Raw genomic sequence first — 20,260 nt, forward strand, 5'->3', positions numbered from 1 at the left:
AGCCACAGTGTCTGCTCTGCTGCTGGGCTTGTGTCTTTCTTTTTTCTCTTTTTGACTGCCCCGACTTCGGTGACGTCACGTCGTGGACACTCCCTTTTCCTCAGTCAGAGAGTGAGAAAGATGGCGCCCACACACGTACTGAGATGCTGTCAACGGGGCTTAGCATGGATCCCTGTCATCTTCATCGCCCTGGTCGTCTGCTGGTCCTACTACGCGTACGTCGTGGAGCTCTGTATATGTAAGTTCGGCCCGTTCTGCCGTGCGATGATCCGTTTCTTTCCACGTTAGAGAAATTAAAAGGCTTGGGGGTTTTTTTGTGAGGGGGTTGCCTTCGCTCGGGAAAAAATAACAGATCTACAAGCTAACAGCGCGTCGCGGAGTCGCTGGAGCGTCGCGTTGATGGCTTGTAGATCTGTTCTTTTGGGGCGAGCGGCACCGTCGTACGGAGTGTGTGTATGCTGCTGTCCACCCAGCTGTTGTCCAGCCCAACAGGAAGTGAACGGGACTGCAGCTCAACAATGGTGCTGCTTCTACATGCATACATTATACAGCTGTTTTATTTTGTAGCCTATTACAGTGGGATCGACGTTGCCTTACATTGCTATTGTGTTTTACAAAGACATATGTATGGGTTTCACCAAAATAAAAAGTTTTGCCGTGATTTTATGGTTTTATTGGCAGTGGCACCCCCCGGGCCCCGGCCACCTTTAATGTGTCTGACTGTGTTGGATCAGAATGATGAATAATCACACTAACGTTTCATAGGACCGATTATTAACTAACGATGAATGATACGCTATCTTTGTGCTTTAGGTGTAGTGTCTTGGTGAAGGAAGTATATTTGCGTATAACGTTAACAATCGTTTTGAATAAAGAGCGCATGAAAGGTGACGGATTTGACTGAAATGTTCACCTCGCCAAGTTAGTGAAATGCTTTTCTTAAACAGTTGACCCGCGTCATCCCTATTGGGGATAATTTGCCGAAAATAACAAAGATATTTAATTAATGTAGTACTATCTGAGTCAGGGAAAACAGAAAAGTTACTATAGTATAGAGCTTCGATCGATGGACTCCAGTCAACAAAATATAGGGTAAAGTGGTTAATCAGTTAAATGTCTATATAGGTCTAACTGTCTAGCAATGTGTTCTGTGAATGTATTAGCTTTTTAACGGGTGGTTTCCCCCCTCCTGTCTTCTCTCTTCTAGTCACCATCCCCAGTTTTGCAGAGCAGAGTAAGTACACGACTACACACAGATGTAGACTAGCTGGATTTGATGTTTCATTACTGGTCACTGGATGAGAGGACTCACTAGATTCACTAGATTGTCTAGAATACTGAAATGAGGCAATTTGATGCTCATTGCAACGGAGCCGCTTGGCTCAGTGACATGTCCATTTGAGCTCCTCTGGGCAGACCTTGACTCAGATTGGCACAGACAAAATGATGCACACTCTTCAGGCACACTCCGTCTCTATCTTGACTAAGAGGCGATGTTCATGCATAGACAACGACAGACACATTACCTTGTAAGCCACAGATACTGGCATAATCCTAATTTATACTTTAGTCGTACATACGTATGTAAAGCACCATTGTTGGCAGGCATCACTCGCTCAAAATAACAGATTTTCAGCTACACAATGCATCCTGCCTGAGGACAATGACGAATGTTGGGATGTTTGTCACATAGCCTTATTTATTCATATATTGGAAATCGGTTAATTGCCCTTAGCGTTATTTGCCACGGTCATACGGCAAAGTGCAAATTAGACTAGTGGATTCACTGCTCTTGCATCTCTACTTTCTGATAGTGCTGAGCAATATTGCATACGGTAAGTAATGAGTAAAGTAAAGTAATGCATCCTCACAAGATGGATCCTCTTGTAAGGAGCCTGAACCTTAGAGTATTGAACATGTACGTTCAGTTCAATACGTTCAGCCTGATCTCTCTTTCATTATACAAGTCAGATTTGCTATATGTCTATCTTAGTATGTAACCTGCCATCATAGTATCCCAAGCGTTATGTTGACACAGTGACAGCTGCATCTTATAGTCTGCTTTTTCACAGTCTAGTGTTTTCTCCTTTGTCAAAGAAAGTAGAACCTTGTGAATGTGTTGTTGATCCTAATGCCTTTTCCATGTTTTGTCCTAGTTTTGTACCTGGTGTTTTTCCATATATCCTTCATCATGTTTGTATGGTCCTACTGGATGACCATCTTCTCCAAGCCTTCAAACCCTTCCAAAGAGGTACAGTGGTGTGACTGACTGTCTGTGTGCCTTTACTCACTACATTGCCATAAAAGATATGAAGAGTGGTCTGAACCATGCATGGTATACAGGCATAGAGGTGTACTCGTTTTTTATGTCAACACAACATCACTGTGTTTGTTCGTCACTGCCCAAGCTTATCCACCTGAGGGCAGGTTTATCAGCTTGAGTCATTAGGTGATGGGTGATGTAGCCTTCCTGTATATGAGGTCAACAATGACTGCTGGGTGGTTGATAATTTGGTCATAGCCATATGCCTATTTATTCACAATGACAAAATGGCATGTGATCAACAATTTTAAGTTAATAAATTAAAGGACCACTTCACCACTTTTCAACTTATCTTACTATAATTGGTCCTAACTAATGTTCATGATAAAATACCACCATTTTTTCCTACTCAGTCTGTGTCTCATAGGAGGGCTGTGGGCAGTTCAGAAACCCATCCACCAGTGACATCATCGATGGTGTAGCTAATAGAAACTGCAGGTTTTCTTTTCCTGAAAAGTTGCAATGCAAAAGTTGAAGCCATCGTTCTCACGATAATAAAAATCTAAATATATTTTAAAACATCATCTTAAAAAATCTGCCTAATGATGATGTCACTGGTGGACGGGTGTCCAAACTGCCCAAAGCCCTCCTATGAGACACAGACTGAGTAGGGAAAAAATGGTGGTGTTTTATCATGAACATTAGTGAGGACCAATTATATGAAGAGATGTTGAAAAGTGGTGAAGTGGTCCTTTAACATTACTGCTAATGAGGAACAACTGCCCTGGCGAACAAAATGGTATAGTCAGGAATTCCCTGACAGTGTGGTGATAATCAGCTGCACGTTGCAGCTGTTCTCTGACCCATTAAAGGTAGCTGTTTTCCACTCGCCACAACAATCCGCAATTAGTAATCAGAAATTAGATGAGAATGATGATGACACCTGTTATCATCAGATTAATCGGCAAACACATCGGTATCGGCCGATTTGAGTTGTTTTTAGATTAATCGGCATCGGTTTGATTAATCAATCAGACCGATTAATTAATCGGTCCGATTAATCGGTCTGTCTTTACAGATAAACAAGCCCAAAGTAGCAGCTTGAACAGATCTACAAGCTCACAATATTAATTATAAAGGTATTCAAGTTAAATCTGACTTGCCTAAGCCTGCAGTGCAGATACCCTGTTACATGTATTTTTCAGAATGGACAAAATTATTATAATTTTTCAATACAGAATGAGATCATATCAACATCGGTAATATCGGTTATCGGCCATACCAGCAATTAATTATATCGGATATCGATATCGGCCAAAATGTCTCATCGGCACATCCCTATGGTGTTATTTGCTACACTTCGATGAAGGCCATATGGCCAAAATGTTGTTTTTTTTCTGTCTCATAATGGGTTATTAAAAAAAGAAGAAAAGGTAAATGCATCAGCTCTGAGTGTGACCTTCATTCTTTATTGATACCAAGCCATATCACAGCAACTGTGCTGGGTGGCAGAGTTTCATCCATGTTTGTCATGTTAAGTAATGAGGTCGCTCACCGTGCCAATTCCTGAGAGTACCACTATTCAGGGTGTTCCACCTCGGGCGGCCATAGTTTTGATGTTAGGTTTAGGCTTAGTTTCTGGGAGGTTAGGTTAATGCAAAGTTGTTGTGAAAGGTTCGGTTTAGGCATCGTTTTGTCAGGTTAGTAAGGCTTCACTCACACCTTTCGATCTAGCATACAACATTGATGCATGCTAGATGTAAAGAAAGGGTTTGTTTACATCTTGCCCCAATGCATTTCCAATGGAAGTCACATGGTTTGACACAACATTTGTGTTGTACGGCTTTCGGCTGTGTTTCGACTTCCCCCCTCATACAACACAAATGTTGTGTCAAACCATGTGACTCCCATTGGAAATGCATTGTGAGCTTGCATCAGTCAATAAGTCTCATGCATCAGCTATACATCAATCTGTTGTGAAGGTGTGAGTCAGGCCTTAGGCATATGCGTATTAGGGGCGGTCCCTGGGTGAAACATCCAGTCTCGGCAGTTCCTACAGGAGATTTTGGATCTAGTTTGCGCTCATTGGTCAACTGCCCTATAACTGTACAGAACAGAAGCTGTCCAATCAGCACACACTTACCACCACCCTGCTTGTACTTTATATCACTCCCCTTACCTAGGGCATATAAAGGCTGGATATGTGATAAATATTTTTACTGTTTACTGTAGCTTGTAGCCTATGCAGTTTGTTTTGGAATGAGAATGTCAATAAGCTTGGTCTTTTAATGTCACATATTGTAGTTGAATACCAATGTCTGTTCCTATGTTGGTCTGTGTTACAGATAAAAGTCTACAGCTAAAAGCTAAAAGAGTTTGTTTTCAGTGCCCAGCATCGTCGGTGTCGCTTGCCAACAAGAACTGAACTTCAACACATTGCTAGCTGGAAGATCAGTTCTCGCCGGCAAGCAACACCATCATGTGCCTAGGGCTGTAACGATTATGACATTTTACATGACGATTAATTGTCACACTAATAATTATGATTAACTATTTAATTGTGTGTTTTACATCGAATATTGGAATATTTGAATCAATTAAGACATTTCTGACATCAATTTTTCAACATGGAAACAATTTTGACGATTATGCAAAATAATTGCGATCATCCCAAATGTGATTACACAAATAAGTATAAATTAGGCCTTAACAGCCTGTCTCTCTATGTCACCAGTTCTGCCTCCCGAAGGTAGAGAAAGAACGCTATGAGAAGGAGGAGAGGCCAGAGACCCAGCAGGAGATCCTGTGGAGGGCTGCCGCCAACCTGCCTCTCTACACACGCACAGGCGCTGGAGGTTGGTCTGCGCATGTTTGTTTGTTTTCTTTGCCTGTGTTTGTGAACTCATGTCTCATGTGCATCAGACAGTGCTGTCTCATCTCATCAAATGTTTTTCCTCTGGGTCATATAGTTATTTTAGTTAGTTTTAAGTGCTTATCTAGTTCGTTTTTAGTTTTAGTAATTGGCTAGTTTAGTTTAGTTTTAGTTAAAATTGTATTGTGAAGAAAGCCTTTGATTCATAGAAGATGAAAAAAGAATGATGTGAATGACATCAGATATGATTTACACATCATGTTATTTATGAAAGGTTCCAGCCAACAATTAATTGGTTTTCCCCCCTTTTTTTCCATTTTTTATTAACTATAATGACTGCTCTGTGTTGGAGTAGTCTCTGAAGTAATAATAATAACCAGACTGCTGTTTGTGCAGCGATCCGCTACTGTGACCGCTGTCAAGTCATCAAACCAGACCGCTGTCACCACTGCTCCGCCTGTGATATGTAAGTAAACACCGTCTGTCATACTGTTGCTTTACGTTCAAACTTAAATCTGCTGTATAGACGGTTTCTTTTCCCTGATAACACAATGAAACAGATTGTGACCTCTGAACTGGTACACCATTTCTACAACCTCAGAATGTGGGAGCTTGATGTCATGTTGGCTAACCGCCCTCCCAGTTCCTTCTGTGCCAGCCCAGGAGCCAATATGCATTTACAAAAGCCTTGTACTGTCAGTTGTTAGCTGACTACCTGTAATGTGACATTAAATATCCAATAATTATATAGTGAGAGAAATTGTTTTTGGACTTGTTCCTGTCCAACCCATTTTGGGTCAACATGCACTAACGTGCAAAGTGGTTGTTTATGGCTAACTTGTTAGGTTATGCAAACTACAAACAGCTGACTAGATGTGTCCAAGCCAAAGGTTGTTTATATGGTCCTACCTAGCTAGTAGCTACATAAGTTGTTTTAATGTAACTGGGTTGAATACTATTGCATTTAGTCATTCCACTGAAAACAATTGAACCCACTGAACAACAGCTTGTTTTATCTCCTCCCTCTTTCTCACTATAACTTTCTCTTTCATTTCAAACTTTCCTCCGTGTGGTCTGTCTTCCCTCCTCTGTATGATAGGTGTGTGCTGAAGATGGACCATCATTGTCCCTGGTATGTATGTATGTAGCATGTGCATTGAGTCACAGAGTTTGTATGCTCAGTGAGGGCAATGTTACATTTCCACCGTGTTGATTTCACAGTGTTGCAACATCCATCTCCATCTGACTCTGCTGCGTCTGTGTGTCTCCCAACAGGGTGAACAACTGTGTGGGATTCTCCAACTACAAGTTCTTCATACTCTTCCTGGCCTATTCGCTGGTGTACTGTTTGTTCATTGCAGCAACCGTACTGCAGTATTTCATAAAGTTCTGGACAGTGAGTAATGACACTCGATGGACCCGTGTCCACCGAACAACACATTCCCTGACTCTCTGTCCACTCACTCACGCACACACACACTGTGTGTGTGTGTGTGTGTGTGTGTGTGTGTGTGTGTGTGTGTGTGTGGTGTGTGGTGTGTGTGTGTGTGTGTGTGTGTGTAGAGGCTGTGCCGCCGCCTGTATGGATGCCCTGCCCGCCGTCCCGCATGCTGCTCGACACTCTTGTACTAAGCTGTGCTGCGCCAGTGTTTCTTTGTCCTCTCTTACCACTTCACCCTCGCTCACCCCTCTCTGTTCTCTTCCCTCCTGTGTTCTAACCACACAGGGTGGGCCATTGTTCTCTCACTATCTGCACTATCACAGCCGTCGGTCACACCATGACTCTTCCCTGCATCCTCCTCTCCCTACACGACCACCACCGACAACCTTTACCCCATTGATTCACTGACCAGCACCAAGTCCCGCTTTTCATCTTTCCATTTGAGTTCTGGACACACCTACACCTGCCCTCTTTCTCTCTTCTCTCCTCTTTTCTTATTTTTAATTTTTATCCCTCGATTTTGTAACCCATTTTTTCACCCCTGTGCCAATTATCTAATGTGATCCTGGGCTCTCTACACACCCTCCGCCAACCTAGTCCCCATATATGGGGGACATGGGGAGAGCAACGGACTTAACTCATGCTTCCTTCCTGCCTGAGTGTCCAAGTTGCTCCTTTACACGTGACAGGGGGGAGTTTCCCTGATTGGACGTAGCGCGTGGAAGGAACACGTTATTCCAACCAGTTCCTTTCCCCTCCATCAGGCGCCCCGGCTGGCCAGGGGGAGGCAGTTTAGAGACCATGATTACTGCATGTTTTTGTGACCTACCCTCTCTCCTCTTTTCTATTCTCTTCCCTCCTCTCCTGGCCGCTACTTCGGTTTGCCCTTTAATTTCTCAGTTTGGTCGCCTAGCACCCTCTATCCTCCCTCTTCCATTGCATCGCCTCCCCCTCTTTCGATCCACCTGTGCTCTCCCGGTGTTGCTAACTGAGTCTGTCTCTATTTGTACTAAAGCTTTGCCGGAGGAAAGCGGCAGAGAACTGCCCCAAGGTAATCCAGCGTCCCTCCAAAGCCTTTAGTTGCAGTCTGTCTTGTGGTGATTTTGTCATCGTCTTTGTGCAGTGCTGTGTTGTCATGATGAGATTATTTTTTTATATCTTTCTTCCTCTTTCTGCCAGTCTCCCTTTTCTATCACTTTCTACTTCCTCTCTTTTGCTCTCCGTCTCTGTACAAATTCGACATTGACATGTTCTTGTTCTCTTCTTCATCCCTGTCAGAATGAGCTGCCGGACACTCGTGCCAAGTTCCACGTGTTGTTTCTCTTTTTTGTGGCTGCCATGTTCTGCATCAGTATTCTGTCCCTCTTCAGCTACCACCTGTGGCTTGTAGGGAAGAACAGGTCCACTATAGGTAAGGCACAAGACATACACACATACTGTGTCTAAATCTCAAATTTATAATTTTGCATATAATGACATGCCCAAAACACAGTTAAACTGCATATCTTCCGTGACCATTGATTTGATGACGGCATCACCCAATAATACACACTGTGCTCTATGTAGAGAGAGAGAGATAGCACTCATCCAAACATTTGTTGCAGCTTTTGCTGTCATCACTTCAAATGAGATCCTTTTTACCATCCAAATGTATCGTTGTATTCTAAGTGTTCTATTTTTTTTACAAGCAGCCTTGTCTGGACAATAGATGCTTTCATAGTGACTCTAGATATTTGTATATAATTTACTCTTTTCATTCTCTCTATTCTATGTCTGCCGGTACCTGTTTCCTTCATCTCAGAGGCATTCAGAGCGCCAGTCTTTAGGACGGGCTCTGATAAGAACGGTTTCTCTCTGGGCTTCCGGAAGAACATCGCTGAGGTCTTTGGAGACCAGAAGAAATATTGGCCGCTGCCCGTCTTCACCAGGTGATGAAAGTAGATCACATAAGGCACAGACTGTGTGGGGCGACTGTGGCTCAGGAGGTAGAGCAGGTCGTCCAATGATCCATGGGTCGGCGGTTCGAATCCCGGCTCCTCCTGTCTACATGTCGAAGTGTCCTTGGGCAAGACACTGAACCCCAAATTGCTCCCGATGTGCTGGTTGGTACCTTGCATTAACCTGACTCCGCCAGATGGGGCAGCAGAGAGTACACTGGGTCTGAGAGTTCCCAGATGGGAGCAGGAGGCTAGTTTTTTATTCCTAGGATAGCTCAGGTTTAGGAGCGCTCGTTTTACCACTCTTTTACTACCGCGGATTTTATAATAGTTTTTGGATTAAGGTTGGTGAGGGGTACGTTAATAGTTTTTGGATTAAGGTTGGTGAGGGGTGCGTTGCTCCCCTGCTTGCGGTTATGTTTAGGTTAGAGTTAGAGATAGGGTTAGTACTAGTCATAGAGTACTAGTAGGCATAAACACTTGTGTGCGGTCCAAAACACAGCCCAGCGCTTCCTACTCCACTGACAACCAATCACAGCGCTCCAAATTCCCTCCCATCATAGGAATAAAAAACTCGCGAGCAGGAGGGGGGAACCCAGTGTACTCTCTGCTGCCCCATCTGGCGGAGTCAGGTTAACCTTGCATGGCTTCTGCCACAATCGGTGTGTGAATGGGTGAATGTAATGCACAATCTATGTAAAGCGCCTTGGATAAAGGCGCTATATAAATGCACCATTTACCATTTACCACAGACTCTACAAACACCAGAAAGGGCATTTAACCTGTCGGCCTGTATTTCCGTCTGTCCATGTGTCTGTGAACAGCTCATCTCCGGAACTGTTGGAACGATCAGCATAAAGCTTTTTTGCAAAACACAGACATTGGGCTCCATTTTCGTAACCGCTAAACCCCTTATCCCTAAACTTCTTTGCCTATTTATTATTTTGCAAAACATTTTTGAATAGTTAAAATGGCCAGTCTACAAGCTCACAACGTGTCAATGTAGATTGGCTAATTGAACTATTCAAAAATGTTTTTCAAAATAGTAAAAAAAAAAAAAAGGCAAAGAAGTTTAGGGATAAGGGGTTTAGCGGTGACGAAAATGGAGCCCATAATCTCTGGAGTCATGTGAGAAAGATGTATGAATCAGATTCTTCAGATTCTATTCCAATTGGCTATGACCGCCTTCCAGTTTGCAGGCTCTGGTTAGGCAACCTGGGATGACATTTCTAGTTTATACTAGTGTCATTCGCTGAAAAGAACAGATTTTCAAGCTAACAACGCAAGTGACACCGTTGTGTGACATTGATTGATTGATTGAAATATTTATTAACGGTTTGCAGAATTACAGTACATTTCAAGCACAACTCAATACAAAGACTGTTAACTGTGAGTGGACGACCCAATAAAGCATTACACTTGTTTACAAGAGGGTCCACCTTGTTCAAATCATCAAAACATCAAAAACTAAAGGCCAAAAAGAACAGAACAGGAATTCATTATAAAGGAGGGAAAAAAGGGAAAAGAAACATACAGTGAGGGGAAAAAGTGGTGGGGGGGGGGGGGGATTCTGATTTTTATGGGGGCCAGTTTCGAATTGCAGCCGTCCGTAGGTGCCCTTTGAGAGCGGTTTTGAAGGAGTCAAGGGATTCACATGTCTTAATGACGGCATTCCACATTTTGGTGGCATAGGAGCGAAAATAATGTAGTCCCTTGTTTGTGCCGAATCTTGGTTCCACATGGTTTGTTGCACTCCTTCTGGTGTTGTGGTTGTGGACTTCGTTAACATTAAGGAAGTATTTACAAATTATGAATTAGGCTTTAGTAAAGACATGTTATTTAACCTTCTTTATGATTCCTTTGTTTGTGTAGTCTAAACATCATGTTACATCCATGTGTGCATTTGGTTCGCTGGGGTTTTGAGCTCCGTCTCTTGTATTCTCGTTTGACACCAGCCAGGGAGATGGGCTGACGTTTTCCTCAAGGTTGGTCAACACCGTTGACGCAGAGCAGGCCACTGTCAACATGCAGCCAGAGCCCAGTAAAAGGTGAGCAGACACAGATCTTCACAAATGTTAACATGGTGTACTTATAATTAACTAATTTTGCCCAAGTATGTGCCAATAAGGAAAGGGAATGTGTTTGAAAAAAAGTAGAGGTCTGCCCAGTACCGAAGACCCGAGCCCCAAACCGAGAGCCGAGGGGGGTCCGTTTAGTCTAACGTACATAATACCATTCTCCATCCAACAAACTAAATCACTTTGGCATAAATGCTGCTCCAGACTGTTAAGAATATCATTCTGTGGGACCTTGTAATTTTTCTAAAAAGTAAGCCATGAACAATGACAGCGTAGTCCCCAAAATATCATTATGAGCTGTCAAAACCCCATATTTATTGGCTGAACCCAACTTGTTGTTTTAACCCATTTAATGACAATGATAATGAATGTATTGGTAACAGGTACTGTCGCCCATAATCCATCTCGCCCTCGTTTTTTTCCGCCGACCGCTCGGTGCGGCGGTTCTTGTATTCTTTATTTTGTTTTACTGAGAATAAGGTTAGAAATAACTTAAGTTTAGGGTTAAGGCATAGTTTTACTGGTGTTAAGTTTGAGAATAGTGTTTTACTGAGGTTAATGTTAGGAATAAGGTTAGGTTTAACCGTTTAAGCATCATTTACTTAGGTTACTTTTTGGAATACCAGGCTGAGCCGTTCCGCCGGCTCTACGCCCGGAGCGAGTTGGTAAAAGAGTAACTTCGTTGGTATTCAATTTATTTATGTAGCACATTTCTAGACGTTGTCAACAAAGTGCTTTACAGAGCAGGGTAAAAGAAAGCAGGTACAACAAAAGATCAATGAATAAAATAGCAGGCAATACAAAATAGAAACATACAAAGCAATACAACTATGACAATTTAGAAAAGGCTTTATCATAGAGGTGGGTTTTCAGAATAGATTTAAAAGATGACACAGATTTTGCACACCTTAGCACAACAGGTAGGGCGTTCCAAAGAGACATAGCTGGGAGCCTGGCCGTTTTAAAAGTAAAATCTTAATATCAATTCTGAAACTTAACGGGTAACCAATGAAGATTAGCTAGGATGGGGGAGAGGTGGTCACGTTTTTTAGAGTTGATTAACAGTCTGGCAGCTGGGTTCTGTACTGATTGGAGACGGGATAAAGCTATTTTGCAGAGACCGGGGAAAAAATTGAGTCACAGTAATCTAGACGAGAAGAAATAAAAGCATGACTTACCTTTTCTAGATCTGCAGGTGACAGGAAGTTTCTAGTGATTTATAATTCTAGTGATATTCCTAAATTGGAAGTAGCATGTTTGGACCGATTTAAAAAATGTCTTCCAAATCCCAACTATATATATATAATGAATTGCATTTTTATAGCGCTTTTCCAAGTGCTCAAAGTGCTTTACAATGGTTCATTCATTCATACATTGGGAGGTGAAGCGGCGAACAGTCGACGTCAGTGTCCTCACTTCCCACATTCACACACCAATGGTGGCAAGCTCACACCGACCAACTCATTGGAGGCAATGTAGGGTTCAGTGTCTTGCTCAAGGACACTTCGACATGTGGACAGGAGGAGCCGGGATTCGAACCGCCGACCCAGGAATCATTGGACGACCTGCTCTACCTCCTGAGCCACAGCCGCCCATATATATATATATATATATTTCCAGGATTGAATGGGTTAATGCCTTGTCTTTTCAGCACTGGCGATGTCCAAGGCTTAGCAAGCCCCCTCGGTGAGACCGAGAACTGCCTCCTACCCAATGACCAGCACAGCAACAACACAGATCATCTGGCTAATGACACCCTGAAATCAGGTTAATTGGATAATAATAATGATTTTCAAGTCAGTGTTTACCTTTGGGTCTATTGTGATTTCTCTGTGCCTGACTTCTTCTCTCTTTGAAACGTCCTACCCCCACAGCAGAAAGTGAGACCATCACAATCTCCATGGAGAGCGAGTCATAACCAGGTGAACCGATCATTTCTCAGTCAATATGTACTCAAGATCAGTGATTCTCTACCTTTGTTCATTTCAAGAATTTTTGCAGTTTTGATATGCTTTTAGACCCCCTTTTGATACAATTTTCTATCTCTCGGACCCCATTCTACACTGTGAAATCCTCAGTGTTCATTTAAATCTGGGGGTGCACACTCAGAGGTACCGACCTGTAAGTTTCCAGATTCTGGACCCAATGGTGGTCCTTTTGACCCGACGTTGAGAACCAGTGCTCAAGAGAACAGCTATGAGTTTTAACTTAGATGCGGTGCTCGCTAACAATCTCTCTTGGCACCGATGCCTGGTTAACGCTCAATTATGTACATTTTCGCGGAGCTAATATTTCTTCAAAGGAAACTGAAGATAGTGGCGTAATGAGCGCAGATGTTTCCTCTTAACCCATTTTGGGCGGGAACCCCTTTTGGTGTTAGCATTATGTTATGCTTTAGCTATTGAAAAATAGCAGATCTACAAGCTCATAGCGCGCCACCGAGTGGCGCGCTACGAGCTTGTAGGTCTGCTATTTTTGAAAAATCGAAGAACCACTGACATAGAAACATAGCTTTTTCAGAAAACTGTCAGGATGTAGAAGACATTTTTAGAATCTGATCTCAGGTCAGAATGGGTTAATGATCTCACCTTCCTCTCCTCTTGCCTCCCACAGGAGAAAGCCCTCTGCCGTCTAATATGATGCCTTAAGCAAAGCAACACTTTAGTTTGTCGCCATGGAAACCGCCTCCCGGCACTCATCTGTCTTCCTTCAGATCCATGCAGCATAACTGCGGACGTGCGTTCTCCTTCGGCCCATCACACAGAGCCCAGACATGGCGGCTGGTATTGATGTTGTCAGCATGCAGTGCCATGGAGTAAATTTCACACCTACTAAACACGCAAACCCCCCCCCCCCCCCACACACACACACACACACACACACACATTATGCACACATTATTAGAAACACATTTTTGGATCATTTAGTTTGTTTCTTCTCCCTGTAAATGAGGAAAACCTCAGCCTCGGCCATCCAGTGTTCAACAGGGACTGATTAGAGTGGATTAGAGTATGACTCGATGCGGGGAAAGGAAAAGCAGCCATTTGACCAGGAAACTCGCCAGAGGGTGCACTGTGGGCTAGTTTGAGGGTCTATAACGAGGACTTGAACCACCGAGTGCGACGGGCAGGAACAGAAAAGACATTTATTTCACCTTGTGTTTTTTAGAAAGGGAGAAATGGATGCCATCATCATCATCATCACGGTTCAGTCTACATTGAGTCTTCTTTGTGTGTTTTAACTCATGATGATGTACAATGACTGCATGGACTGCACCTTAGAGATGGGATCATGCCAACCAAATCCTTGGACTACATCGTGGAGAACCAGTGCGTATGTCTGTGTGTGTGTGTGCACACATTGTTCTGGGCCGAACTTATGGAGCATGAATTTATGGAGCAAAAACCGTGAGAACTGGGGTTTTGGACGTCGAGAGCACAGGATGGCACATTTGCACTTTCTGAATGAAGTATCAATGTCCATCAAACAACGTGCTGCTTTTTATCATGTCCCCCCCCAAAAAAGAAGACAAAAAAAAGCATCCCAGATCGAGTGGATATAGGCTGGCTATATGATTTACCGGCACGTATGTGTGTTTTCTGACTAACGGGAACTTCAAAAACAACAAAAACAAAGATCAGCTTTATTGTGTTTGGTTTACACGCGTTCATTCACCTGCGGCTTCATCATCTGGAAGTGATTATTCGTTCTTTAATATCCGCCAACGATGCCATCATGCTGGGAAGGAGCGAGTGATCCGTTTTCCTTGGCTTTCCCGTTCATCCTCCCGTCACGTTCCTTGTGTGTTTGTTTTTGTTTTTCTACAGCTCGGTGCTTTCGGCCTGTGCAAGTCCACCTCTGTTCATTGCCAAATAAGGGCTGTCCCATCAGGAGGTCCGACCTCTGAACAAGAAGTGTTTACAGCATGTCACCTTTTACCTTTACCTTTGCTTCAGCACCTCATTGGGCCAGTGTCCTAATAACCAGTTGACGTTCACCCCGACACTGCAGAATTTTTGCGGCAGAAAATATGTTTTTGTTTTGTAATATACTGTACACGAATGGCCCAAAATATGTTTTGGACACTGTGTATGGTAGTTTTTCTTTTCTTTCTTTTTTTTGTTAGTTAGGTTAGATTTATTTTAATTTATTTCCAGGGTCCAGAATATATTTAAATTTTTAAATATATTTCAAATGCATCTTTGGCCTTTTTGTATCGTTTATTTATAAATTTTCTTTCTTTTTTGTTAATTTCTTTTCCAAGCAGTACTGTTTGTATAAAGGGGTTGTGGGTTGGATATGGGGTTGTGGGTTGTGGTCTTATTGCAGTTCCAGTGCTGGCCAGGGGGTGGCAGTAAACATCCTTGGTATACAGTAGATGGCTTGGGGTCAATTCACTTTCAGTCTAGTCAGTTAGAGCAAGTGAAGTTTTCTCTCAAATCTCACTCAAATCTTGTTTCATTGCACCCAGGTGCTCGTTTAGAACTCTCATGGGTAATTTCCGTTTACAGGTGAAAGTGAATGAGCCCCACTCTGATTTACAGAATGTTATGTAAGCTGGAGGTGACAAGTACAGCTTCGTGTGTCTGCATTAGACTGCATGTACATGTGTATTTAATGTAGAGCTTTGACCTCCAATCGTCAAATGAGCTCAGACTTCAGTGGAGTCTTAACAGTGACGTGTTTTGTGCCAGTGTGGGTGACTCAAAGGGTCTGACAGAATATTTGAAGGTCACTTCCCGCATCAGAGAAATGAGTAAAGAGCCTGTGTTCGGAAATTCACAACTAACTTAAAAAAGAAACCGAAACATTATGGTATATCAAAACAGCCGGGTGGGGGGGGGGGGGACTTTTGAATGACTTGTGCTTCTAGAAGATGCAGTTCCTTAACCAGGGACATGGACCTAATTCAAAACTTGATCAATTTCTGCTGATTTGTTTTCAGCATCGTCCTGATCACTCTCCTTTCGGGTGTTGCGGGAGTCTCCTCTTAATGAAACCTGTCAGAACCTTTGTGATGTTTACAGACATGTTTCCGTGACAATAGTGAGTCTGTTATGATGATGGTGTGTGTGTCTGTGGGTAATTATTAATCACTATTGTAATGAATGTACAACAGACAAGACTGTGGGGTGTTTTGTTGTGTGGTGATTAAGAGGTAATTTAGAGGGGACAGCTACAGTTTTTGAACTGCATGATTTTACTGTGTACAGCCTAATTTAGTGGTTCTCAAATTAAACCCCAGGGGTCCTTGAGGCGGTGCCAAGGGGTCCCCAGCTAAATGCTTGATGGTTAGGAACCCTTACAGATCTGTAACTCTTTATAAATACAAATGTTTGAGAACCTACTGGCCTAATTAATACTGAGTTAAGCCATGTCTTATAGTTCTGTGCTAGATGGAGCTATGAGCTACAGCTTGGCTGACGCAGTATAAATTAGTCTTGTGGAGTATCCCAACAGTGGGGGAATAATAATCATATTGTACAATACCATTTGAGTCCCAGCAGATAACTGATTGCAATTCCAGTTGAGTTTATGATCAGACTTTGTGGGATTGCGCAACTTTTCTTTTTTTTTTTTTATCTCTCGCTCTCTCTCTGTTGACCATGCTCATTGGCTTTTAAATTGTTTGTTTAAAGGGGTATATAAAAGTTGTAATTGAGTGCTAATAGAGTGTAGGGCCCGGCCTTTTTTCCACACGACCACTGAATTCTGACGCCTTGGACCTGTCCTTGTTTTTTTTACTAAATGCTTATTTTCTTTCTCACAGCTGTTTGGCCTTGAGACTTGTGTGTGTGTGTGTGTGTGTGTGTGTGTGTGTGTGTGTGTGTGTGTGTGTGTGTGTGTGTGTGTGCGTGCGTGCGTGCGTGCGTGTGTGTGTGTGTGTGTGTGTGTGTGTGCGTGTGTGTGTGTGTGAGAGATGCTTAAATGAGTGTAATTTTGTAATATTGTTGTCTTCGGAGAAATGCCTCTGTGCAGCCATGAGATTTTTTTAACACACCTCTGTACATATATCCGCACACAATCCAGAGTGTCAATTTAATGTAAAAACGAACCCTGAAGGCTGATGTATACTTTGTCACGTGGTTGGTGTCGGGCACCCAAAACATATTGATCTACAAACTCACAATGTGTTGCAGCGCAACGCGCTGTGAGATTGTTAGAGCTCATATTGGCGACACTGGGTGCGCAACTAATTGTAATCGGGGTGGTACAAGTACCATATTTTACACTCTGCATTGTACTGTGTACATCTGACTAATGCTCGGAAGCATGGAGCGTAACTACGTTTTATGATTAAAAACTGCCTCTATTTTTTTGTTTCTTTGTCGACTACAGCTATAGGTGCGTCAGGTTTGAAAATCAACCTGACCCTTGTATTTTGCACCTCACCCAAATCGTTGCTGTCGGTTGGAAACCTTGTATGTCCAAAAACGGTTACATTTCAAAAATGAAGCTGTGCTGTGCTCCAATGGATGCAGTGTAGTTGTTTGTAGTATAGTAACGGCTGATTTGGTCTGGCTTATTAGCCAGGCTAGTATAGTAGTAGTTGTTTTTTGTTTTTCTTTTTCTTTTTAATGCATTTCATTGGGTTCAATATTTAAAACAGACACACTTAATCACTTTCACTTATACATTTTATTTTGTTCTTGCACAAGCTCACAATGCAGCATGATGGAACACGTGAGCTTGTAGATTGGCTATTTCTGCAACTTTCGTGTGACACTATAGTATGATGAAGCAGGGTATAATTTACAGGGGGGGGGAATAGCTGAATTCTGGAGGTAGGTTTCCACCCAACCGCGACGATATAAATGAAGCCATAGGGACTCCAGTCCTGGAGAGAAGAATCTTCAGTTCTGTCCCATTTGGGTTTTTGGACTAACACTCAAGACATTTTACTTCTGCATGTACAGTGCAGATGTAACCTATTTGAACTCTGCTTAATGCCACGTCTTGTTTCTTTTTGTTACAATGTTCTATTTTACAATGTGTGTACTGTATATATATTGAAATTGTAAGGAAAAAAAGACTGCATATATATTTTTCTTGTCTGATTAATTTGACCGTTCCTATTTTATGAATGAAGTACATGCCTCTATACAAAAAATTAACGTGGAAATAACAATAAATGTTCTTTTTCTTTTTTAAGCCTCCAGTTTTAATATTGCTCTCATTGCTTTCTTTGGCTAAATCTAAATTCCTGTTGCACAACCATAATCCATAAACTGTAAGAAAGAAATGTTCACAGATTTCGCAGCTTGATTCAATTTATTTGGGTATGCGGAAAATAAGACTAATCACACATATTGACAGCAGTGCACACGTTATGCAATAATAATAGCTCTGTCATAACGGGATGGATGTTCTCTTGTCCTATTTGGTGTGTTTGCCAACTGTTGGGTTGAGGCTTGATGACTAACGTTTGGGTCAAAAAGGTCCCAACTATCAAGGTCCTGCAATCACTTAGTTCCCCAATCCAAAAAGGCCTAGCTTTAGTTTCCGTTTTTAATGTTAGTTTTAGTTTTTAATGTAATATGAATTAGAGATTGGTCTACCTCCCAGTCCTGGCAGAGTAGTTCCGGAAAACAAGATGAAAAAATATGCACTTCACTAAGCCATCTACAAAAAGTAAGTTTGTTCATAACTGACTTGAACAATAAATAAAGAGTAAAACAAATGTTAGCATCTGTCCTGTTCCAAGTGGTGAAAGATTTTCTAATTGAGCTCAACAACCTTCATGAAGATTGGTCACACTATTATCAATTTCTTTTCCAAGTGAAAGCCTCATTACTTTGGAGTTTGGACTTTCTTTGGAACTCCTTTGAACAGATGTCGGGAGTGGCTTATTGTCTGTATCAGCCGGTAACACGGGGGAGTCTGTTCCCGTTACAATGCGCTAGACCCCTGGGAGATGGATTGCTGAGGTGGAGCGCCACACCTACCATCAGCTCCCAGTACTTCCCACATGACTTGCTGCAGAAAGACGTGCTACTCATTCGCTGAGTTGGCGGTGTCTGGGATCGAACCCATGAACTTGTGGTCCAAAGGTGAGAGCTCTACAGACTAAGCTACCCAGACACATCCAAATCCAAATTCTGACTAGCATCCAAATCGGACCAAATTAATGGCCAAACCCTTCCACAGTAAAATGATAAAGTCCTGAGTGTTGGTTTACTGTAAATCCGTCTATCAATGGACCATTTAAGATAAGGTTCTAACAATGCTACTGGGGCCCTGGGCAACTCACAAGGGTGTGTCTTTTTCCTGTATGATCATGTTGTTGCAGATGTAATGACCAACAGCTTGAGTGATCATTTCCAGGGAAGTTCAATGAGTGTGTATACTGTGTATGCATGTGTGTGTGTGTGTGTGTGTGTACGTGTACACGCACGCACGCACGTGTACACGCACAGCATTCATGTGTGTCTTGTCTAGCTGTGATATGAACCCACAAGGTAAATGACCACTAGGACATTTGAACTGCCAATGATCTTCTGTGGAGAGTAAACACACCCCTGGTTAAAAACCAAACAAGTGTGACCTCCACATGCCATGCAAAAGCAGCCATGCACCCAAGAGCTTTGAACCTTTGGAACCACTCAATAAGCCTCGTAGTAATGGCTGTATAATGCTCTGTACAGAAGGCATGTTAACAAAATAGACTAAATGATTATGTGAAAATTCAAAGGACAGAATAGAATTTACTTCAAGGGAAAAGGCCCGCTCTACTCAGACAGTTTCATATAGTTTCAGGCGTGTGCTGGGTGCAGATTCAAACGCGTTTCGGCGTGCAGGCCTTCGTCAGTGTCAAAATGCACTTTTTGACACTGACGAAGGCCTGCGCGCCGAAACGCGTTTGTCTGTCTGGTATGACTGCTGCTGCGGAGCACTTTGATCATTAAACAAAGACTCTTACTCGACTGGATGTGCAGATTTTATTCATTTTCAGAATAGAATTTAAACATCAACATTTCCCTTCCCAGCAATTGTCAGTCTTTCGACCTCAGTGGTTCTCAACATTGGGTCCAGTGTTCTTCGAGGGGGGCTCCAATTTTATTAAACCAGTAAACATTGAGACTCTTACTTAGTCTCTTACAAGTTGGAACTGGCCAAGAGGCAAATGGACCCTTATGGGCCTGTAACTCTGCGGGGGTCCCTTAAAAAAGTTTAAGAAGCACTGCTTTAGAGTACAGTATTTCAGTCAGACAGGGAAAGTACAGATGAATCAACGTGAAAGCAAAGTGTTGGTAAATCCATGGCCCCAGGCTAAGGAAATGCGCACCTTGTTAGCACCTTGTTTCAATCAAATGACTCAACAGCTGGTAAGAATAGCTGAATCATCCTGCATTAACAACATGAATCAACATTGATGACTCTCTCTTCTCTTGCGCACGCACACACACACACACACACACACACACACACACACACACACACACACACACACACACACACACACACACTCTCACACACAGGGGAGAGCTTTGTGTGATTTGTGAATCAAGGATAAGGCCATTGATTCATTTCAGTGTTTTTATAAAAACATAAACATTTTTGGAACCTTCCACTGTAACCTCAACCTTCAGGCTCCGAGGACACTTCTGCTGAAAGGACAGCAAGAAGGTTTTCAAGAGATGTCTATCTAACATTTTGCTTTTAGACCAG

At 42.5% G+C, this 20,260-nt stretch overlaps 1 protein-coding gene across 3 annotated transcripts; it reads left to right on the plus strand.

Annotated features, from left to right (window-relative positions):
• Window positions 1-120: 120 nt before the first annotated feature.
• On the plus strand, window positions 121-17,739 carry LOC306912650 (palmitoyltransferase ZDHHC20-B-like; the record flags this gene model as incomplete). 3 transcript variants are annotated; one of them, XM_079489028.1, is made up of 14 exons in its annotated part: window positions 121-238; window positions 1,208-1,234; window positions 2,157-2,251; window positions 4,998-5,118; window positions 5,532-5,601; window positions 6,235-6,267; window positions 6,411-6,531; window positions 7,855-7,987; window positions 8,378-8,504; window positions 10,469-10,561; window positions 12,243-12,358; window positions 12,466-12,513; window positions 13,205-17,092; window positions 17,139-17,739. In XM_079489028.1, 12 exons carry the CDS (start codon window positions 121-123, stop codon window positions 12,507-12,509), a joined length of 1,098 nt encoding a protein of 365 aa, XP_079345154.1. In that variant the 3' UTR covers window positions 12,510-12,513; window positions 13,205-17,092; window positions 17,139-17,739. The 3 variants fall into 3 exon arrangements, with proteins under 3 accessions (XP_079345154.1, XP_079345155.1, XP_079345156.1); XM_079489029.1 differs by having other exon boundaries at window positions 13,205-17,080; window positions 17,126-17,739; XM_079489030.1 differs by having other exon boundaries at window positions 12,469-12,513.
• Between the last annotated feature and the right edge of the window lie 2,521 nt (window positions 17,740-20,260).

Source organism: Electrona antarctica (genome assembly GCF_951216825.1).
Source record: "Electrona antarctica genome assembly, chromosome: 20".
Lineage (NCBI taxonomy): Eukaryota > Metazoa > Chordata > Actinopteri > Myctophiformes > Myctophidae > Electrona > Electrona antarctica.